We start from the raw sequence: 25,799 nt of genomic DNA, 5'->3' as shown, positions 1-25,799 counted from the left end.
GCAAAAAAAAAAAAGAAAAGAAAAAGAAGGAAAGTAGGGAACGTTTTTTAGATAATGGCATATTTCATATTGAAGAATCGTGAAACATGGCCCAGACAACCTTAACGTGTTTATGACAAAAATACATTGCTATAATTGACAAGTTGTAGTATACAAAACGTACGAACCGAATCGGTGATAACATTACATGAGTGGTAGTTATATATGATTATGTCGTAGATTGTATCCCAGGAATAGACTTCCAATACATATCGCACGCAATAGCATGGTCATTAGCTTAATAGCGATTGTGAATGTGGGTTTATGTATTGGGACTTGGTGAGGGGGGGGGGGAGGAGGGAGGTAGGGGTGGATGGTACGTCACTATTAATAAACTAGATGTTTCACGGCGGGCAAAAGGGAGGGGGGGGGGATTTGTCGGTCTATCGTATAATTTGCAGCTAAATTTAATGGATTTTATAGTGAAGTTGGTAGATGAACTTGGAAGTCCTATCGACGAATTTGTTTAGGAAAGCGTATAACTTAATTGACAACCATTCAGTTCAACTTGATGTAAGACGCACAGACCGAGAAATGATGTTAGAAAATGATGGAAACCTTTTTATTCCTGTCCTTGATGAAAAAACATTAGATAATAAAGGTTTCCTTGTTTTTTTTTTGTATATTTCCTATCAGTTACCAAGGAAAGAAACGGCAAATTTAAACACACAGGATTCGACACTACCTGACTTCCATGTATCAATCTTATGAAAGCAACTATTCGCGAATTTCAAAGTTGAAATGTTTAAACGTTTGACCCTTTTCCAATATAGGAACTATTACACCATGCTTCGCCCTCCCCCCCCCCCCCGCCCAACCCAATTGGTGCATCTGTTGGTAATTTTAAGTTAATCACTTGGTAATATTGAAACATAATTGACACAAGTCAGAGTGAACCGGTGCTGTGGCCGAGTGGATAAAGGCGGTGGCGTTTGAAGCAATGTGGCTTAGCAATCGGGAGGTTCTGGGTTCGATACCCGGCCGGGTCATGGTAAGGTGGGGTTTTTTCCATCCAAGAGCAATCTACGATTTGCCCATCTGAAATGACTGTCTAAATTGAAGAGATTCCATATTTGAGTTAAAATGTTGTATTGGGAAGCCTTTTGCAGGCTTCTCCCACATTCGTGATCGCTTAAGCGTCGTAAATATAACTGTCTGATTATTCATTAGAGTGTCATATAATAGTTGTCATACGCAACTAACGATGTAGACCTGTGTGTACCCGCACTGAAAGCATTGCAAGGCTAAGCAATATTCCTTAATTGAGGGCTATTAATTTAATATTTATTTCGAACAGCGCAACTGACTTTTCCATGTTGCTAACATTGTTGTTACCGGTGATTTACAAAACGAATAATATATTGTCCCCTTATGGAAAGAATCACTTTAATAAGAAATGCAATGTAAGTTACCTTTGAAGCTTGGTTGGAGCACGTTGTCTTTATGCTGTTTGTGAATTATAGGTTATAAACCCATTCGTGTCAGAGGTCAATATGAACTTTAAGTGACATATCAGAGGTCGTTTGACTATAAAATTTAACACTTAATTTTTAAGGACTTCATGTTAACCCACCCTACTTAACATCAGATTCTATTTGATTTTTAATATTTTTTATTTCCAGTTTCAATTTTGTGGGAAAGTTAACACAGCCTCGTAAAACTATTGGTAACGGTATAGGTTTGTTTTGTTGTTTAGCGCATGCGCTCTTGATGGCTTGCTTACAAACAATTTACGACTATACCAAATCTATATCCACCATCCACCATCACCTTCCCCCAAAAGGAAGAATTTGCATAATTTAGATTTATTTTTAGATTTAACTTTGTCATATATGCATAATTAGTACTCTACATCATTAATTTTATATATTTAAACTCTGGTGTAAAATGTGACAATTTGAAACCAAAGTACAAATTTTAGTTTCTATTTCAGTATTTTCATTGAGTCGGCAATATCTAGAAATAAAGTGTAAGAAATATTAAGAAAGAGAAAAACAAAAGTAAAATTTCACGGATAAGTGTGGATATTCATTAATACCTTTTCCCCTCCCAATTAAATTCATGCTTAACTTGTTTTAACAATAATCCATTGTTCTGCCATTGTATTTAACATACTCAAGGCTAAGGGAATATTTTCCTAAAAAAATGAAAGAAGGAATTGATGCCAGCAAACTTAGGAAAAAGAATAGACGTTAACCATCCCCTTCCCCCTAAAGGTAAAATAAAATGAAATAAACACAGGAAAAAAAATAATAATACGTATAGTAAATTGATGAATTAAAATAATTTATGTTTACGTTTGCGCACTCGGTGCTGAATATCTGCTTGCCCCCCATCGACTAGAACCCGTTCGAAGTGTCCGCGTTGATGCATTTCGTGAAGTTGGCGGTCTTTTCCTCCATCGACAAGTCAATATCCTTTTAAATGTTTTCCGGAAAGACACGTTGCAGAGTGCATAGCAAATGGGGTTGATAGTACTGTTAAGGTAACACATCCAATAGCCCACGTCGAAAAGAATCTTAACCACTTGATACTCGTACAAGGAAGGAAATATTACTGAGAGTAAAATGAGGACGCTGTACGGAGTCCACGTGAGGATAAAAGCCAATAGGATAGCACACAATGTCCTAGCGGCTTTCTTTTCTCTGATGATGGCGGATTTCCGTTTCTTAACCGCGTTCACTTTGGCCCTATGCGCCATTCTGTTCACCATGGAGACGGTACTGATAGTTAACGCAGACTGACGCGTCGGACTTCTCGAGACACTATTCGTGGAACCACTCCGCGACATGGGAGGTGAAGGTTGATGGGTTACGTCTTTCCTGGCTCTGAAATTGTGCGGTAAAGTCAAACTTTTTGGTGGATCGAGGCGAGTTTGCGATTGCTCTTGGACCAGAGAGCATTCCTCGGAAGGGGTTTCCTCTAACATAGTTATCTTCGGCATGGCGGCTTTATTACAGTCTGTACTCTCCTCTGCGGACTCGTCAGGTAGTTTGATTAAAATGGTATAAAGAGAAGTAGCAAACGATTTCCCACTGTGGTTGGAATCATTATTTAATAATGTTGCTGCGCCGTTATGAAGTCTCGGTGTACCAGATTCATTAGGGGTCGACGATGAGCTCTGACTTGACGTCAACTTTGCGGTAATGTTTTTAGATTCTGCTTTGGAATAAGTTGGAGAATGTGGAGGGACGAGATCACTACTATTCTCACCATCTTCGTCTCCATCATCTCCTATCATACATGGGCATTGGAAGCATTTTCGACGTTTCGCGGTATCACCGTATGACATGAATCTCTCAGCAGATTGACTACTATTACCTGCTTGCAGTTTTTCGAGATCGAGTGATCTCTTCTCCGTTTCCCGCCAAATTTTATAATATAGAGTACACATTAGAATCACAGGCAAGTAAAATGCTATGGCTATACTAGCAGTGCTGATAGGGACATTTTCAAATATTATTTGCACGTAGCATTGATTAGCAGGCACATTCCGTTTAATAAATGGTTGCCAAGCAAAGACTAAAGGTATCCATATCACAAGTGAAACGGTCCAAGCGAGAGAAATCATTATCTTTGCGCGCCGTGGAGTCCGCTTGGCACGATAGGTCAAAGGTCGCTTAATAGAAAAATATCTGTCGAAGCATATGATGCATAAATTCATGACTGAAGCGTTACTCGCACAATAATCAACACATAACCAAAGGTCGCAGAGGAGTGCTCCAAACGGCCATTGATATAGCATGTACGTAGTAAACAAAGGCATGGAGATAACGCCAATGATAACGTCTGCGGTTGCTAAACTTAATAAGAAATAATTACTGACGGTTTGCAACTGTTTCTCCAAGTAGAATGAAATCCAGACCATTATGTTGGCCGTTACTGTGAATACTGAGACGACAAAACCCATGATGATTAGGGGGACTTGTACCGTAGTCCAAGAGAACTTGGCCTCCGGTGCCCCCGTTGATAAGAAATCGGTCCCAAACTGATACGTCGGTTCAGTTGCAGTATCCAAGGTGATCGCCGGCCAGGTATCCGAAAGATTATTCGACATCTCGGCCTGCAAGAAATAAATTCAAAATAAATAAATAAATAAATAAAATATAATATAATGTACGGTATGTACCAATAAATGTATGGAAAACTCCTTTGAGTTTTTCCATGCAGTTATATTTTCATTGATTATTTGTACAAGTTACATCCCACCAGGTGAAAGAAGAGGTAGGGTATATATTGTTGATTAAGTACGTTGTAACAAGTTGCAACTGTTTTCAGAATAGGGCCCTCGACGTATCAACACTTCATTCTATCAGCTCTGACAATTAACACTTTTAGATTCCCAGTCTTAGGATTTCTCCAGTTGCTCAGAGAATTATACAAATTTTTATCATATTTTAGAGCATTTTTTGTTGTGAGTTGTAAAGAAATGTGAAATCTGGTTGGTTGTAGTAATGGGCCATATCGCCTCTGATAAGGTTCCATTTCGAGTTAATATTAGAAAGATAAAATAAACAAACTCAGGCAAGAACAGAAAAATTCGTTATATATTCAATACAGCAAGGAAAAGAAAAAAATCTTCCATCATCAAAATTGTAAAACCTAACCATCAAATTGTCAACACAGAATCAATCAAACATTGCCCTGTTTTTCAATACATATATTAAACAAAACACGTAAACAGCTTTAAAATTAAGTACAGAACATGTAGCACGTTTCTTCAGGGGATGGGTGTGTGTGGGGGAGGGGGGGGGGCTTAACAGATATACTACTGCCATAAGACAATGAAACTTGGTGATACCTCAGGCTCATTTGCTTGTTCTCTTTGTATTTGTAGTAATATTACCTTTCAGCTGTTTTTTAAATGAACTAACAGAAGAGAAATTGTGAAAATTTATCGCATAAATTAGATCTTAAGCAATTTAAACTCCATGCAGTAAGAATCTCAGTTGTGGGAAGTTTTATTGGAAAGACCCCCCCCCAAAAAAAAAAAAACAAATCCCCGTTGAACCTTTTCACGATATGTGAAAGAAATTCCTTTTATGCAAAACAAATATTTCCCTTGTCGCTTTGGGATTATGGATACAGGAAAACTGGTCACCCCTCCACCCGAAGGAGAGGTGGAAGGGGGGGTGGGGGAAAGGAATCAAATACAGATAGGTGTAATCGATACTCACAAGTATACGAGTCTAAAGTGTTGCTAATGTATGTAAATTTAAACAAATGTTTCCCCTTTCGGGTGACTGTTCTTTAAACCATTTCAAGTCTTATAAAGACCAAAACGGATTAACTCATCACCCTTCGGTTCTCTTTCCGAGTCACTTTCGCTGTATCATACATAATAATAATACTAATACTTATACAGAAGTTAGCCTATATGAAATGTTCGAGTGTGACAAACAGTTAACACATGGTATATAGCAGCCCTTTCCCCCACTAGACCGCTGGTAAGCATACTTCGTGTTTATCGGCCTACATGCTGTGTGCGGCGGCAGGCAAATGTCAAGGACCTGATTAAAGTTTGAACTGTCGCCATATTGATTTTATAGAATTCATCAACGACATGATGGAATTAAAGGAACACGTGGAAACACTGATAGCATATATCATCTTCTGTTGCGATCATATAATGACCGCAGTTTAATGTTCAAGTTGTTTACCTTGAGTTGTTCTTTTCTTAGAAATAATAGTTATATTTTCTTTATACGGTATTATGAGCAGGGTGTTACAGGTGGCAGTTAGCAAGACTGTGATATTGACATAAACTAAACAAGCATGAAGTCACGGAATCTTGACAAGAGTAAACTAAGTTCTGTTTTTTTTTTTTGGGGGGGGGGGGGTTGTAGAAGAGCTATCAACGTGGTCATTCACATCGTAGAAAAAACAAGGCTATTGCGGGAATTACTAACAAATGTGCAAATTTAAATTGAGGAGATGACAGTTTGCTAGATTAAACAACATGGGCGCAGCTCAACTATATCACTGCTGTTATATGATATAAATAACATCACATATGAAGAACAGGCTAGTAGTAAGAGTACACCGATATGAGTAAGGGTACAATTAGCATTCCATTGGTAGGAGTATGGAAACGAGTACAAGACAGTAAGTGCGAGAATGAGTACCTTTTCTTGTACTATCGTATTTATTTGAACTAGATTTTCAAAACAATGCGAGTGCCTGAGTACAAAATCCACGAGTAAAAATACCGAGTACAGGTAACTATGCGAGGATACGAGTACAGTCTCACTTCAAGGTTGGTGAAAAAAAAAATTCAAGATAAAACTAAACATAGGCCCATTAGATATCCATGGAGACTTTCTGTCTGTACATTTTAAGCTAACCCAAAAAATGTGAACTCACTTTTCACAATTGTCATTCTTTAAAATAAATAAATAAATGAAATAAAATAACATAAATCTGGCGTATGTTTTCATGTTGAACAGATTATTTATGGCATCTTACTAGATGCAAAAGCTCTCATATAGCTCAACTATCCTTGCTTACCATCATTTCATTATCTGAACATGAAAGTAAACCCAAAAAGAAAGAAAAAAACACGCAAAAACGAAGATGATATAAAATAGAATTAAAAATTCACATTACATGAAAATTCTCTTGGGATATAAGAAGGTCATAACTAAAACCTTCAACAGAGGTTTACATAACCTTCGGAAGCAAGTATAGAACTAAGCTATAGCGGTTACTGTTGTGTACGTCTATGAATCGTATATGTCTTATCGTATGCTATATCGTATGCCTGCTCGGTTGACAACAATGATTATGCAAAAATGGTCAATTTAACATGCGATGTGTTATGCAATGCATTTTGTATGTAACGACTCTTATGTTAGTAATTTGAGCTTTGAACAATTTTCTTTATTCAAGTCAAAATATAGGGAACACTTCTTCTTAATGATGCAAAATGAAAATACAAAAAAAGCTGAAAAGAAAAATAATTAAAAAAACATATAAAAAAACAAGCAGAGATAAAAAACCCACAGTTGAATCATAAACATAAATTGCTTGTGTTCAGTATTAGGCATCCATGTTCTAAAATTCATCGAAATGTGTTTTTTTCTTAGCCTTATGTGGCGCTGCACTGTTATACCAAGGTTATACCATCACGATATTAACATACATAAATAAATCATTATAAATAAGTGAAGATCCTTATCAGCTGTTTATTCTTCTAAGAAAGTCGGTCACATTTAGCACTTCAACATCAATCTTCAGTTAAGGGCTTAGTCTACGTCAGAGTGTAGCCTATACTTTAGTATATGCATGATAAGAGTCAGGCGGGGGGGGGGGGGGCGGGGGGTTGGTATACTGTCAGTGACTTATCTAACACCTATTATCGTCAGCCAAGAAATTGTATGCCAAGAGCCAAGTCATGCCCCTGGGACAGCTATCATACAGTGACCTGCATGCTTGTGAAATTCTTGATATATACATGAACATGATAATACATATCTATTTATTCCATAGTTTCCCGGAACTCCTATAGATGCCCCCCGGGCCCCGGGCCCTGGGACTGTACCCCTGACCTCTCTTGTCAGGCCTGATCGTTATTACGTAGCACTGATTAGTTACTTGAGTGAACAGGTCAAAGTTGGGAAATGTGATTTCAGTAAGGGAACGTATTCAGTTGATCTGTTTATTTTCAGACCAATTAATCTGACTTGTAACTGATCAAGTCGGCCTATACCTCAATTTTGGTATCTCAAAGAATATTCATTACACGTGTTACCTGTCCTACTTTTTAATTAATGTTTGGTCTACGAACATGTACACATTCACAAATAGATTTAATACATCATCACCATTAAAAATGTTTAAATGTAATATATATATATATATATATATATAAATATATATATATATATATATATATATATATATGTATATATATATATTTATTTATTTATATATATATATATATATATATATATATATACACAAATATATATATATATACACAAATATATATATATATATATTTATAGATATATACATATAAATATGAAACGTGTATTTTTACCTCAGTTCTGCGGATGAAAACAGTATGCTTCCATTATGATTATTCGATTACCTCGATGTTAGCCAAAAACCAGCACGTCAGTGTATTTTCTAAAATAATTCAACATTACAGAGCTGGCTGACGTGACAAGGAAGACTTGAATCTGCGTATATTACCACCAAACGAACTAAATTATCAGGTCTTTAAGCAGAAAATGGACAATTTAAATGCAATCCACAAATTGAATTCCGATGATGCATTGTATACGCCTAGAAGGTTTCAGTACAGTCGCGGTCGCTAATGTTATTGTCAATATTGACGAGCCAACCTCTTCCAAATGATTATTTGCTGATGGAGTAATTAAGCGTTGGCCGTTAAATGCAAACAGTACAAGGGTAGCGTATATAGGAGACCGTGTGATAAAAAAGGCGAAACATTACTGATAAAGTCATTGCACTGAATTCAACTTTACAGAAATCGTTCGGGCTTTACAAATGCCTTAAAGTTACCCTTTTCATCTTTCCCACCACAACATATATAATGTCATCGTGATAATATGGGAATATGCATTTTTTCCTTTCTGAATATTTCAAGGGGACACATAACCGTCGAAGTTTGAACGAACGCTATAGCAACAGGCTTATAATCTCGTGAAGTGACGTAAAACGAATGAAGAATTAGTCATAATTATTAGACAAAGGCAATTGTCTGATCAAACACGCTAATTATCTACCCACTACTAAAACAAAGAGATGTCTCGAGGTGAAAAAAAAGAAATAATGTAGGCTTAATTGCGTTGATTTTTCTCACGCTTTACGTTCTATAGTTTTGAGTCATATGATGGAGTGTTTGACTTTGCCGTGTGAAGATGTGAAAGACGTTTTTTTTTTTAATAATTAGTTGTCACGCTAATTAAACTGTAAACATTAATCGTTGTAGTTGTAAATATGCTGGTATACTATGTCTGTTAAACCTGAAGTAGTTATTCTTCTGGCAAAGAATTTATTCCTGACATTGATTATGTATATCAAACTACCGTAAGTTGTAGTTTTAGTGGCACAGAATATGTTGTTACATTGATTATGTATATCAAACCACCGTAAGTTGTAGTTTTAGTGGCACAGAATGTGTTGTTACATTGATTATGCATATCAAACTATTTCACATTGTAGTTATACTGGGGCAGAATGTGTTGTAACAAGGATTATGTATATCAAACTATTCCACATTGTAGTTGTAATGGAACAGAATGTATTGTTACATTGATTATGCATATCAAACTATTTCGCATTGTAGTTATACTGGGCAAAATGTGTTGTTCCATTGACTGTGCATATAACTACATCACTTTGTAGTTATATCTTGTGAGTTAGTTGTTTACGCTGGCACCGGATTTGTTACTCACATTATAGTTACAGGGTTTGTACACTACAAAATACATCACGATATAAATCATTTTCTATAGATTTTCTAGCCAGTAACTTCCCCCCGTTTGTAAAGACTTACCTTATGAAAAATTATACTTTTTAAATATGCTACTGACTATTGTCAATTTATGCAAGGTTACCTTGCATGATGTCATTTAATGCTAATAGAATGCAATTTACTGCTTGAATATCGACTTTTATTTGCCGATATATTCAATTAGCATTATTTGCATATTAACAGATAGATATATCGATAGGATAACGTATTTGTATAGCCCACCTTCCATATATTCCGAGAAGACATAGATATGTACACATGCACAGGTGGTGGGGGGGGGGGGGGTGAGAAACAATTAAATATTCGAACAAGACAGAAACTAACATATTTATCCTTCTTATAAAATTCAACCCCCCTTGAAAAGAACCTGTGCTTTAGATGACCTTTTAAGCTATCAATGTTTTATCGATCACGTGGATAGTGCGCGTAACTGAGTTCCAACGCTTCGGCCCAAATTTGTTTACGTAGTCGTGGTATAAAAAGAGTACCAGAGTAGTCGGACGAGAAACAATGAATAGGTTCTTTAGGGAAAAACAGTAGCAGCATTGTGAACACATATGGGCATACAACATGATATTAAATAAAGATGAACCAACTTCATGCTATTACGGTGTGTGCATAGTCATTATACAAGCTAAGATTATCATATAAATTATATATATATATATATATATATATATATATACATATACATATATATATTATATATATACATATATATATATACATATATATATATATATATATATACATACATATTTATAAATATGAAACGGTAATGAGTCGGAAAAAACAGAATAATGAAGAAAATTCAAGCCTTCACCGGTATTTCGAACCCCGGGACTCTCCTTGTATATGCGGACAACCTATCGACACTAAGGTTATGTCCACAAGATCAAAGCCAGGTGCGTGGGTAAATATACACAGGCATACGGCTGACATCACAAATAGCATCGCGATACATAACAGAAACACTACAATGTAATCCAGGTATCTAATTTTAATAATAGACTATATTAATCTATTTCAATTGCTGTTTTACTGTTTCTGGTGATTTACAGGGAAATTGATCCATTATGGATTTCTAGGGATATCTGAACATATTTCCTTAACCGAAAAACCTTGAGAAAAGTTCGGGTTTGGAGACACTTGTAGGCAATCTTATAGATGTAGCAACCATTTAAACTCAATATACAGTTTTAATTTGCTCTTTGCAATTTCTACCCCTTTTTAAAAGTTCATGACATTATTCCCTTGAGTTAACAGCTGTGCTTTGTTAAGATGAAAAGTGGCCCATAGCGCTAATTCTGGAAGGAGCCGTTAAATTTCAAAATTTCTCTGCAAATATTTTAACATTTATCAATAGAAATGATTGCACGTTCAGTAAATATGTTAACAATTTGAACCAAATTGATCAACTCGTCATTTCATTTGAAAATGACTTTTTTTCCATTCATATTTTGTCAAATTTAAACTTTGAAGATTTGGCCGCAAAATGATAATTTCATCTAACCTAAAGTGAATAGTGGAACAATTTCCCGCGACTATGGATCTTGTGGAACGTAATCATTTGGACAAATTTACACCAAAATGATTATCGAATAAAATAAAAGTAATAAATTGATAAATTTGCAACAAAATGTAAAATCGAGTGAGTAGTTCGTCATTTCATTAAATGTTTTTACTTGTTTTGTATAATGTGTGTAATTCACCATTTTGCGACAAACTGTTATATTGACTATTCAATTTTCTATTAAGAATTTGAAAATGAAAATGTTCTTTATGATGAGCGAATTAAACTACATATTGCAGAAATTGTTGAATTAAGTACGGTGATAATTGAGTAATTCGTCTTCTAGTTAAAAGAAAAGAAAAAAGATTTGTGTAAATTTTAATGGTAACGAACAAACACATTTCGGCATTTTGTTGAAATATACCGTAAATCAACAATTCCATATACTTTGAAGAAAATGAATGCTTAACATTTCAATGGCACCTTAAAGTTTCCATAGTTAGCGGATTAAATTTTTCAATTATCTTGTAAGTAAAAGTGGCTTCATTTTTCCGTCGGTTCGCACATTTTTGAACACAAACGTTAAATCTCTGCCACATAATAATAACGTAGGCGTATATGAACACGTATCGTGCCTATTGGTGCACACCAGTTTTCTTGGTTCGCATGGTCACTTAAATAAACAACATATATTAGGAATAGTACTGTTCTTTTGGTAGCAATATATGACTATTCAATGATAGACGTTAACAAGTATTGCTGTGTTTTTTTTGTCAATTATCAGGTGCCTGCTGTCTAATCAAAAAATACCGGACTGAGTACACCCTATTATTTAGTGTGTACCGTTAGTTGTACAACAGATGTTCGATAGATATTTACAGTAATACGAGTAATATAACATAAGCCTGTTATATATGTACGACAATTTTGCAGTGTTACAGCATCAATATATATATATATATATATATATATATATATATATATATATATAGTAATTCAATAAAGAATAACACACCATTACTATATTACTGTCATACCACTTGCTATACAATAAATCCCTATATATATATATATACACATATATATACATATATATATATATATATATATATATATATATATATATATATATATATATATATATATATATATATTTGGAATTTTTTTGCATTTCCATGTGGCCTCAAATGCAATTTGGTGCAATATAGCACACTTTAACTCCCACTCCATTTTGTAAAGAATTTTGCATTTTCACCTGGCCTTAAATGCAATTTGGTGCTCCAAATGAGATTTTTTTCTCATTTGGAAATGAAAAAGGGGTTTTCTGACTTGCGGAGCGGGGGGCGGAATGATACTTCCGCCCCCCATATTTTTCACTGGGGGGCTGGCGCCCCCCAGCCCCCCGGTTCCTACGCCCTTGCATATATATATATATATATACGCATGATGAAATGTTCCACGTGTTGGATAGAAATAATAGTAGAAAAGTATATATATATATATATATATATATATATATATATATATATATATATATATATATATACAAGAAGATTACGAAAGGAGAAAAATATCGACGGGCAATATTCCTTACAACTTCTACACAGTTTTTGCTTACATGCTTGTGGATTATGGTACCTTGTAATATGATTGTTTTAAATCGATGATGAACATAATTGAGAAATATAAGAAAGAAATCTGGAGGTTAAAACAGAAAGACGAAAAATGAAGTATTTTAGACTGTATATAGATCTGGAATAAATTGTTCAGAATACATAACGACTGCCTTATACAACATTTTCTAACATCCAATACGCATGCATTTGTAGTCTGCACAAGAGAATGAAAATGTGGGAGTTATTTGCTAGACAATGAATGGCAATTAACCTACATAACGGGGTAACCTTCTATAGATAAAGTCTTGTAAATAGAGCCTTGTATTTTAATACAGTATCTGTATCACGCAAGCTTGTGCTTTCGTAAGAAATCGAGTCTGAATTAAGAAGCGATTATTCCAAAATTACATCATTATAATTATTATAGTTACTTCGCAAGTGGAAAACTGCTTAATTTTCTCGTCTGGCAATATTCACTGGCACAAACAATCGAAGATTGTACTACAAGTAAGTCGCAATGCATTGGTACCGTTTGACTGTATTATATATAACCTAAGACGTGATACTATACTTCAGTGTAAAAGTGGGCATTTAAATGTTGCGGAAAGAATTTGAAGGTCAATTAAGGATGGTTTTATTTTGTCGCCATATTGTACATATTTTACTCAACGGACTTGGGTATTTAAATTTTTTCGAGCATAAGTTATGATAAGAAAAAGGAACAAATAAGTCCACCATTTCTGAATACTGACCAGAATTTCATTTAAATTTGTTTGGACAAAATCCCCCTCCCCACATTTTCTCCCGTCTTACTTTCAAAATGTTCAACTGTGTTCGATTCACGCTGAAAAGTGGCAAATCCTCCTTTCTTATCAAGCACAAAACTGTAGACATAGACATATATGTATGGTTGCATGGCTAAAGTGTGTAGAGCAATAGGATGGAGGGGGTTGTGGGGGAAGGACGGGGCCAGTTGTTGTAGGTACTTCCACACAAGTGCGAGTGGTATCAGTAACGTGGACGCAACGGACCCGAGATGCTTTAAGGTTATCTTCAAGTCATATATTATAAGTTTCACTAAAAACAGTTCAGGAACAAACAAAAAACATTACGCTTTTAGATCATTTTTCGGGTTTATAACTCACAATGGATTCAGCTGGGTTTGTCGACAAGTGGTCATCGAGGGTTCGGAACACACCCCTTACATTTTAAAGGAGTCGTATTGTGTTTGCAGCCACGCAGATATATATAGGAGCATAAAACTGATGGGTTGCTTACTTTTAGTTGCGGTATCACAGCAAACATTTAACAGGTCAATAAAGCTTAATCAAATGGGAATGACATCCACAATATTATATATATTTTCAATGGCATGCATGAAGTCATAACGCGGTCCAGGAAGAAACTTAAAAAAAGTTTGGTTTTCACCCCCCTCCCTGAACAAAACACAAAGCCATAATAAAAATAATAGTCATGATAGAAATAAGTAAATATAACATACAAAAACAATATCGTCCTTCCCATTCCTTTGCCACAAAACAAACAAGAAGATTAAAATGGGCAATAAAAATGATTTAATCTTAGAATGCTATTTTTTTTTAAATATTATTTTCAGTTTAGTTTTGGTTCAGTTTTATTAATTTAGACAACGATAATTCAAAGTTTTATATCCCTTTGAACATAAATAGAGGCTGTATACTCAACGAGTGTCGCGCAATTAAATCGAAAGCCAGGAAATTAATCTGTTTTCCTACGGTTGATCTAAGATTCTCAATACCTGCTTCACGTAAAAGGCCTTAAGCAATTACTTTTGGGAGATGAATTTTACCATATTTTAATAAATAATACTGATTTCATAAACAATAAGCAGTATAAATCTAAGTCATGTGAGAATGTTATTGCGTGCAGACTAACTGTAAATTGTGGTAGAGTTTCCCAAATATCTATTATAATATATATATATATATATATATACATATATATATATATAAATATATATAAATATATATATATATATATATATATATATATATATATATATATATATACATATATATATATATATACATATATATATATATATATATATATATATATATATATATATATATATATATATATATATATATATATATATATATATATATACATACATACATATATTTATATTCAAGTTGAGGTAACGAAAACAGCCTTTAATTTAATTGAAAGAACGGATTTTGTTCATCATCGATTAATGAATCGTAAATATTAAGAATGAATTTAGTTCGCATAGTTTTGAAATTTTCCATTTAAAATATCCCTCGAAGTTACGAAACCATCATGATATAAGATTAGATTACATGTGTATCACGACTCCCCATAACTCTACGGTTTATATGAGCGTGGGCTAACACTTTTGCCCATGCATAACTCCACGGTTTATATGAGCGTAGGCTAACTCTTTCCCCCCATAACTCTATACGGTTTATATGAGCGTAGGCTAACACTTTTGCCCATGCATAACTCCACGGTTTATATGAGCGTATGCTAACACTTTCCCACATAACTCCACGGTTTATATGAGCGTAGGCTAACACTTTTGCCCCATAACTCCACGGTTTATATGAGCGTAGGCTAACACTTTTGCGCCATAACTACACCATTTATATGAGCGTATAGGCTAACACTTTTCCCCATAACTCCACGGTTTATATGAGCGTATAGGCTAACACTTTTGCCACTTTGTAGGCGTCTTTGAAAAGGCGTTCAAATGGTATGTGAGACGAACTTCGTATCCAAGTGAACATCATATGAACAATGGAGGATTTTACACCTTCTCATGTCTTTGTTGTAATGGGGTGCATACATGACGAGGGAAGGGGAGGGGGTCAGAAGATGTTACAACCCAGGGTCAGGGGTCAGTTAGGATGACCGGGGAGATATGGGATAAAAGAATAATGTATTTTATATTATCAAAAAAAAGAAAGACGTAAGGTAAAAAATGGGGGTCCGGACCTAACTCTTATCGGGCCTGATGAGGTGCGAATGTTAAACTCTTTAGTGTTAGCAGTGCACTACAACATGTCGTACCCGGCTTATATATAGTGTATACTTAGGCTAGCGTTAGGTTATAGGGAGCAATGCCCAATACTGCATAATGCGAGTTAACAGGTATTAAATCTAATCTGCTCAGTTTTAATAGCTACCATTTTTGGCAATTAGATCGTAATTTTCGTTGTGTCTCTGAAACCAATGTATAATACTTAAAAGATATTTGTGATAGACTCCAATCTGAAGGGGGAACAATTGCGATGGATACAATCGATTGCCTGCATGCTCTAAATGTCGGGTGCATTTTGTTGTGTTTAATAAACAATACGGTATAGATAATTCTATGTGTAATCCAAGGTCACATAAGTAATGTATTATTCACTCCCCCCCCCTCTACCCCGGCCAAATGATTTAGTTTGTTCATTAGTCCATTATTCAGTGATGCGAATTGGTTGGTCCTTCATGTTTCCTATGTTTAATGTACCCATCGGCAGATTTATGACTAATTAAAGCACAAAGTACTGGTTACAATTTAAAACCCTTGGCAAACAACACGCATTGTCTGAGCAATCTCCATTTTTACAACATGGTTGTACCAGATCTAATGACCACTCACTTTGTAATCCTAAATTTCATTTGTTACAAAGCAATTAAGGAACATTCCTATCTTACTTTCTTTTCCGACAAAAGGGAATTTACCCAACTCTGGGTTATTATCATCTATTTGTCTCGTTTAGGAAAAAGGCAAGACACATTAAACATTGGTTACACAAGTAACATTATAATAGTGACATTGTAAATACTGTACAGAAAACTGCCGTATAAATGACGCTTCATTCAAATTATTACACAGAATAGTATGTACCAACGTATAAAGGGGGTGGCTTATTTCAGTTCTCATCGACAATATCCCCCTCCCCCAACCGCACCCCCTCTTCAACGGTATAGGGTTTGTTTTTACATTACTTAATTTTTATAAACATGTCTCGTGTCATAGACGTTATGTTTTACGTCTTTTAATTTATAGTTTTACTGCCCTCTACTAATGACTAATGAAGATAAAATCAATAAATCAATCAATTAATGAATTACATATAACATACTCGCCATCTGTGAATTTCGCGTTCAGTTTGTCACAAAATTGTTGACGTTCTCTTCCTAAGCAAATGATGCCTTTAGGCATAATGTGCCTTTAGGCATACAATTCATGTTCATATGTTGTACACCGTAAACACATGCTATCGGCCACGTTTGTATTCATGTACCACTTTAATTATATTTGAGAAATGAGCCTTTTAAACATTTTACGGGCTCATGAACACGCAGCCCCATTAGATCAGTTCCTCTGTTAACATCATGACACACAACACGTCATAAGGTAAACAACAACTTTAATAGTATCATATAACATGTTTACGATTCGCGACATTTTGTCAATGACAAATCATGTTGAATGTCATCCAAGGATGCTGTGTTGATGTTAATAAGGAACATTGCTATTGTATAGATATTAAAATTGATAAAACAATGGATTAATATTCATATTAATGCCTTCACCGAAACGTCGAGATCATCTTCAATTTAACCTTAATGAAGCATCCCAAAGATTTAGCGTCTTACTTTAAAGGAGATTATCTTAAATACTGGATATTTATAAAAACTTTTTACTAGTAATGATCTTTTTCTTACATTTTTCTTGGACTGTGACATATCACGAATAAAACTCTGCGTAAAGTATGATCCTTTAAAGAAAATCAAAGACCCCCTACCCCCCCCCCCCCCAACCACCACCACGACGTAGAATTTACTTTAATGAACCAGGCTCGCACCAGACAAAAAGGCCACAAAAATAGGGACAAATGCCTCAAATAGTCTGCAAATGAATATTCATTCGATAGAAAGACGTAAAATTTGTGGGACACAAAATAATATTCTGTATTGGATTAATTAGACACTGGATATCTCGCCAATGAGGATCTGTTATATATTTATTACAAAACATATCTCAAATTACAATTTCAAAGAGAAAACAAAAACAAATATTAAGCTTATATGATAGAAATCGTTTTGACTAAATATCCCGGAAATATTTAAGGAAAATATTTCTCCATTTTTGGAAACACCGCGGTTTAAACTGTTGTATCAAGGATTGCCGTTTGTGTTGGTCATGCATTTAAGAGATATCATTGATTTATAACTGTAGTGTCAGGCTCTGCCATTTTGTCAGGCTGTGATGTCACATGTTGCCACGAGAGTGTGACAGAATTTTAGTTGCCTTCTCTGCTGCTCTGTTCATATTCAAAGTGACATAACACAGTGTTGACACAGAAAACCAATGCTATAAATAAGGTCATGTTAAGGACGTCAACAAGTTAGATTCTGTATTTGCATAACATAAATATTGTAAAAATTGACATAATTAAAGAAAAAAAAATAATAAGCATATGCGGTTGGATGATGTCACATTTCGACTTGATCAAGTATTCAGTCTAGCGTTGGAAGTAATATTCAGTCTATGATATCACCCCAATGGAATACGATGTTTCTTATCCGTTTGGAGAAGTTGTTTTTATATTATGTTGGCTATTTCTATCACCAGACATATGATGGTCGGTTGGACTTCTTTTAATACATCTGAGAAATGATATGAGCTTGGCGTATTTCTACCAGGGAGATGTGTGTGTCTCCATAAGTTTGTTCGTGCGTGTGCTTCACGTCAAAAGTATCAAATTACATGGGAATCGTCTCACTCGAAGCCAATGTGGTGGATTCACTTCTATGTACAAAATGCCTACCACATTCTTTGCTACGCTACTCGCTGTGAACAGATGCATGCAGTCTATAACGACTTGTTTACTCTGGTCTACATTGTTGCATAGAAAATGCCTAACCTAAATATTTGGTCGGTAACCAACTCAGGCTTGTATACGTGTTCTGTCTGATATACCGCGGTAGTATAAATCATAAGAAGAAAAAAAAACAATTATTTCTACGCGTGGGTATAATAATAATCAGATAAATAATGAAATAATTTTTGGTTCAAGCAAGCTGATAATTTGAAAGTAATTACTTGACCTTATTAAACAATAAAGGAATAAAGAGAAAAGAAGAAATACTACGAGACAAAAAAGAGCCGTGACAGAAGAACAAAGAAAACACAAAACAAATATGTACTTCTTCTATGGAACATTTAAAGCATCGCAAAATATTGTAATATCAAAATCAAGTCTATGTGGAGTTATGATCAAAGACCATAGTATGCCGCAAAACATTAAGGATTCCAATCAATGATCGGAAATTGAATGTTACACTTCACACTTTCCATTTTTTTATATTATTGCTCGACCTAATTACAACAAGGACAAAAGAAAGAAAGAAAGAAATGAAGGAAGGAAGAAAGACAGATAGAATATCGATCTAATAGAAGAGGCGAAACAACGTTAAACGAAAAATAACAGAGCCACGGTATATATATATATATATATATATATATATATATATATATATATGTATATATATATATTAATTATTATTAATATTTATTTATATTATTATATTAACATTAATTATATTCATATTAGTGTGTCCGGTTTGCTTGATATTTAGCTATAACTTATTGTTGAACCGACCAGCCCGTGTCAATCCACCTCGTTTGTACTTCAGTAATAATAACTAAGCCTTACACTCGTTTTCTTGTATAGACATCACCAAACATATGTTCGACGTCTTTCCGTAGCCGTAAACAAAATTCTGACGTATCATGTTTTTTAAGCAAACTGCGGATTGCACTTTATATGTGCTGGTATATAAAGTTTAGACAAACTATGTTTCATTATACATTGCTGAAGTTTGCCAACCAGTAATTTCACCCCTCACCATGGAAACGGAGCTACCCTGGCGGTCATATATGATACCAGGATATCAAAATAACTGATAAAGAAGTATATTTGAAACTCATATAAAATCGAAATAAAAAATTTCCGTGTCCACCAACTACTGTCCTTTCATAGTTCGTATTTATCCTTGTGAGAGATGATCATGCTGGCTACAAAATATGCTAGACAGTCATTTAATGGTCACCGATATTTAAACTTCATTACATACTAATGCACTTTGTGTTGTTTTTACGTGGAGCGAGAGAATTTACTGGAAATTTCTGCTTCTGTTTCATGTTATAGCTATGTTTGTGTTCTTGGAAAGCACTAACATTTTACCGCAATGATGATGTTCACATAACTATATATACGTGCAGTTTGTTCTTGCATGTCCGAAGTAGCGACAGTGGGGACATACATACGCATTGTAGTCACTGAACACACACCTTTGTCCAATATTAAGGTACTGCCCTAATCATACAGTCCATGATCCAGGACAACAGCTCTGGCAAACGAATTACGATAATCATAAATATTAAAATAGGCACGGTTATCGTCTGACAGGCACGGTTATCGTCTGACAGGCACGGTTATCGTCTGACAGGCACACGCAACGATATTCGACAATATGCAAGGGAAATCAATGTAACAGTCCCACGGTATCATAACAACTATCTGGCGGTTTTTGGTAAAACTAGGTGTATTTGGGACCACTTAGTGTGGAGTATTAGCTCAGTGGTTAACGCCGGTGCCTTCCAATCATAAGGTCCCCGGTTCGAGTCACTCCAAGATTCATGTATGTCGTCCAGTTACAGAGTTGTTGACAATTGACAATTCATAGTCATATACGTTAAATATGAATGTAAGAGACTGACTTCGGTCAGCTTGAGGCTTTGATAAGCCAATGAGGCTTCTTCGCGAGTTCCTGCTTGCAGAAGGATCTAAAATACATACAGTACATACTCATTTTTCTTGGAGAAGGGGGGGGGGGGGGTGGTAAAATGGATGGATGGGGCGGGGGATTGCAGATGAGAGAGAGAGACTTATAAATTCTTGGTTCAGTAGCAACGTACGTATAGTAACCACGTTTTGTCATACGTTCTTCCCATGCAATTTTCTTTTTGACAATTGTGGAAAATTCACGTACTCAAAACAATGCTCATGCGCATATGAAACTTCGTAGCGATCAATGGTCGATGTATGTAGTAGTAGTGGATATGTCATACACCACGTGACTGTTTTCAGTGATGAATATCCTAACTAAAAGTTGTTTACAGCCAACCTCTAGACAAAACTCGAGTATTTCAAACAACTAATTCTTTTTTTTACATAATTGTTTTTTATTAGTCTTCTGCGCGCATGCAGATAATGTACCTCTAAAATTAACGTTTTTTTGTTGTCGATTCTCATTCATTTGGCCGATGGCGTCATACTTTTGTTTGACGTCAACTCTGTCCAGGATTTCGGAGGGCACGACAATATTTGCTTTATGCAACCATTTCTACGAATTCATAATGGATTGTTCGATGTTGTTACTACAAAATATTTGCACATATATGCATTGGTCTTGACTGTAGGTTTGAAAAAGATTTCGACGCTTGTTCTACCATTTCTAAAGCCTACTTAATGACGTCCCCTAACGCAAAACAAATTGAGAAATTAATGGAATTCTTTTACACTAACAATCTTAAATGTCCCCAAATTGGTTACAAGTTGAAGTTGAAACAGTTTACAAAATTGAAAAAGCAAATCGTTTTCCTTTTCAACGTTACAATAATTTGAACAATGCCTTGATATCTTCTCTAAGCTAAGTTATTTGTTCTGTTGACGTATGCTTAAGCCTCGTTACATTATTTAAATAAAGAACCTTGCTAAAGATTTCCCCTACCCTGCACTGAAATGTTTCACTAATTAGTGAGTAAATACGTATATTATTAGTTCCATATTATGTAACTTAATGTAAATATTAAGGTTTGATTAACGTTTAATAAGGGAAACTAAATATGTATATTAAAAAAAACTAATAAAGATAGAAAGTAACATGATTAAACTTACCTTTTAACAATGTTCATGTAAATAAATCCATTGATATTAATAAAAAAAAAGGAATAATTAATTTCCAATATACTGGCTCTTGTAAATATTTAGTCAGCCCTTCTATGTTGACTCCAAATCGCTCTTTTCTTGTTAAGTTTTATCTCACCAGGATTGATCTGCCTGGATATTCGTAAACAAGGTTATCGAAATTATCTTGAGACGAATCAAACTCTCCCCTTTCAAAATCGACAGGGTTTTGTGGTTAGGTTCACTGGTCCATTAAAACTTCTTATTGACCATTTTAAAGTATCCTTCATTTTCACCCTATTCTATTTTTACTGCGTGCTGAATGGATTTCCAACTAGGCATTGAGACAAGACGCGAGCTCTTTTGATAACATAGAAGAATAAACCAAGAATTTGTTGTTCTTTGCGTCCATTGGTGCATGTCTATTCGTGAAGAAAAGGCATATAATAGGTTATTTCAATTGTCCATGGTTTAGATTTAACAAGAAGGTGTAAAGTGTCTGTCAATGATACTATAAAATGGCAACTAAAATAGAACTTAGTACATTGAGTAGGACATCAGTATACAAACCTCTTATATTCAAGATGATCATCATCCTCAGCAAAATGTTAATGGAATGAGTCAAGAAACCGCCAACGGAAATCCTACTTTGGCTGTGAAAATGACACCATGAACCCACAGTGTGGAGTTGTTGTGAAGATTTTGGAACAGTACATAACGTGGCGTGATTCAAGTGATTCAAGGGGTTTCATGTTGAGCGCGGAAAGCGGAGGCTATGAAGGTTGTAAGGTGTATAGTGTGTCGTCATGCTATAATATCACCTGCCTATTGTCAATACTGCCAGACTGAAGACACAAAAGGAAACCAGGTTTGGGATTTTCAATGGTTTTGGGTATAGGGACGTGTGGAAACGGTAGATTTGAGATGCGCAGGGGATGGGGAGGGGGGAGGAGGGTGACGTAGGTAGTTTGGACGGAACAGAAACTTTTCGGTTACCACCACCAGCCCCCTCCCCTCCCCCTCCCCACAATCGCCATGCAGGCACGCTACTGGATATAATACTCTGTGTTCACATTGATAAGATGTGCTAAAATGTTGTTTTCAATCTCGGTTTCCCTTCCGGAAGCAACTCGCTCCAATCCTTCATCAATAAGGTATACAAAAAGATTAAAACTGTGTGTTCATGGTGTCGTTCTGAATATTATAATATATAAATGAATATAGGTGAATATAATGAATGAGTTCTTTTTTTAGTTATGTGTAGGGAGATGAAACGAATTCATAGCCCCCTCTAGCCCCCCCCCCCCTTACACACACCCGCCCTCCTATCCTGCTCCTGCTCCATACTGGCCACAGTTACAGCACATTTATTTCAGTGCATTTCTCGACGTGGAATGGGTAATGTTTACATTATCGCTACCTCCCCACCCCCACATCTCGGAACTCACATTTTCATGGCAACCAAGTCTGAAACCTCGTGTGATCCTTGATCAATATATTAAATAGACTACATATTGCAATGTAACTGTGGAATACGGTGTTCAGTTTATAAATGACGTAACAACACAACCAGTACTCCCTTGTATAGAACTAATCTAGTGTGGCCGCTTTAGTTACTGCCCAGATCTGAACGATACTACGTATTCCATATCTATCTAGGAAACTGCGATAGTTAGAAAAGCAAAGATATTTCAAATTATACAAAATAAATGTCCAACATATGCCAAGAGTTGCCATATTCATAATATAGTAATAATTGATACACGATTGCCTAATGATCCCCACAAGTAAAGATAAAAGACAGATGGAAGGAGTGGATATAGTCAAGCTCATCCATAGAACAGAAAACAATTGATAACAAGATCCACACAACAATAACGAATGCGCTTTGTTTAGCTAATCCATGATACGAATTAAAAGTGTATTTGTGCGCCTCTCTGCGAATGACGTCACCTGTGCATTGGCGCGAAACTCAGCTACCCATGTGATAAATAGACCTTCCTGCTTTAATTTCCCAACATTATTTTGGTATATTTTTATAACTAATAAAGAAAACAAAAATAAGGTGTCTGCAAAATAATGAAATTTATAGAATGGTATAGGATACTTAGTCATTATCGACAGTTGGTGAAAAACACTACTTGAGTTCTTTAGATTGAATTATAAAAATCTTATTGTCGGTAATAATCGAAAGTAGGTTTAGCTAAATTTCTTACAACAGTACAAAAAAAAAGAAGTTACGTAAACGGCTGCGCAAAGACTTATACGCCGGTCTTTAGCAATCGAGCTAAACCGATGGCTGACGAACGTTGAGATCACCAAAAAGGGGTACAACACGAAAATGTTATTGACTATCAAGATGGTAGGCTGATATCCAATCTAAACCTGCAGGTTGCTTGCTGTGATTGAATTCCACACCTAAGCTCTATCCTTGAGCTAGCAAGACCATTTTTCGAATTCTTGAGACGTCGTTGCTAAGACATAATAGACACTTCAAACAATTCCTACTGCGACTAACATGATAAAAACAGAGAGGTGCATCTCACACCGCCCGTAGATGAAGTTTGAAGGGGTATGAAGTTCCTCGGAGAGCTTAAGTTACATGACTTAGAGGAAAAGAATAGTTTCTGTTGTACAGATGAAATGTATCTGATTGCTTTCATCAAACCCTTGAGAGGAACGACAAAGAAACTTCTCTTGACTTTGAGAAATATAAAAACTTAACTTTTAAAGTATAACGACAGGGATAACCCTTCAATGTTAACTTATTAAATAAAAAAAAAACTCGTCGTTAGCAACGACATCAGGACTACAGGAACACATATTGATTGTTAAGAACAATGGATTTATCTTCCTCTCGAAATGGTGCAATAAGCTGTCAATTTGATGAATAACTTAACGATAAAATAACATCACGGTGCAAAATGTTATGCAACTCCCATAGGAATTTAACATTTGCAAAACCGACGAGAACTTGCCACCTGCATATATCTACTTATTTCAGTAAGTCTTCACCGTAATTCCTGAGTCTTTACCTTAAAATAGTTTGTGATATAATCAATCAATCAATCAGAAACATTTATATAGCGCCAATATCAACAAAAGTTGTTCAAAGGGTCAGAGACAGTTATATGACATTTACCATTGTATGCTTGTTCAAATTATGTTATGGTATGGTGTGTTGTGGTGTGGTACGGTACGGTACGGCACGGTATGGTGTGGTGTGGTATGGTGTGGTATGATATTTTGAGGTATGGTGTGGAATGGTATGGTATGGTATAGTATGGGTATTGTATGGTGTGGTATGGTATTGCATGGTGTGGTATGGTATGGTATGGTATGGTATGATATGGTATGGTATGGTATGGTATGATATGTAAAGGTATGGTGTGGTACGGTATGGTATGGTATGGTATGGCATGGTATGATATGGTATGGTATGGTATGGGTATGGTATAGTATGGAATGGTATGATATGTTAAGGTATGGTGTGGTATGGTATTGTGTGGTGTGGTATGGTATTGTATGGTGTGGTATGGTATGGTATGGGTATGGTATAGTATGGAATGGTATGATATGTTAAGGTATGATGTGGTATGGTATTGTATGGTGTGGTATGGTATGGTATGGTATGGGTATGGCATGGTATGGGTATGGGTATGGTATGGTATAGTATGGTATGGTATGGTATGTTAAGGTATGGTGTGGTATGGTATTGGATGGTATGATATGGTGCGGGTGAGGTATGGTTTGGTTTGGTGTGGTGTGGTGTAGTGTAGTATGATATGGTATGAGAATTTCAGACTAGGATAATGATTCGTTAATTATCTCAGAAAACAATAACACATCTCTTTATGGTACCATCAGGTCACGATGAAAGGCAACCCTATTGCCATCTTGAACAGTTAACTAACATCTAATGTAAATAGTATGCAAGTGTTGATATTGTCAATACGGGAACTTTGAAATATGAGAGCTAAAAGTACCATTTAGACTTAAAATTGTCCCAATTGGCTTCCGATCTGCAATATATAGTATCAATGGTTGTACCGACTGTTGCCTCATCATCCTCCCCAATGAGTCCCAACAAGGGTGTGATTAAAGAGCTCAAGAGAATTTTATTGAACTAAAATGAGTAATCAATGATGTTTTTC

At 35.4% G+C, this 25,799-nt stretch overlaps 1 protein-coding gene across 2 annotated transcripts in view; it reads right to left on the bottom strand.

The window, feature by feature from the left end:
• Positions 1–843: 843 nt before the first annotated feature.
• LOC139971866 (muscarinic acetylcholine receptor M1-like) overlaps positions 844–25,799 on the bottom strand; it is a 40,626-nt gene continuing 15,670 nt past the window's right edge. The window contains exons 1-2 of one of the 2 annotated variants that reach the window (XM_071978651.1): positions 21,637–22,293; positions 844–4,102 (exon numbers count right to left, since the gene is read on the bottom strand). In XM_071978651.1, coding sequence (XP_071834752.1) covers positions 2,333–4,096 — 1,764 coding nt within the window. In that variant the 5' untranslated portion in view covers positions 4,097–4,102; positions 21,637–22,293 and the 3' untranslated portion in view covers positions 844–2,332. Of the gene's footprint in view, positions 4,103–21,636; positions 22,294–25,799 lie in introns of those variants that run through there. The other variant, XM_071978650.1, reaches the window with a different exon arrangement.

This window comes from Apostichopus japonicus, chromosome 8 (genome assembly GCF_037975245.1).
Source record: "Apostichopus japonicus isolate 1M-3 chromosome 8, ASM3797524v1, whole genome shotgun sequence".
NCBI classification, from domain to species: domain Eukaryota; kingdom Metazoa; phylum Echinodermata; class Holothuroidea; order Aspidochirotida; family Stichopodidae; genus Apostichopus; species Apostichopus japonicus.
This window is presented reverse-complemented; position numbering and strand designations above follow the sequence as displayed.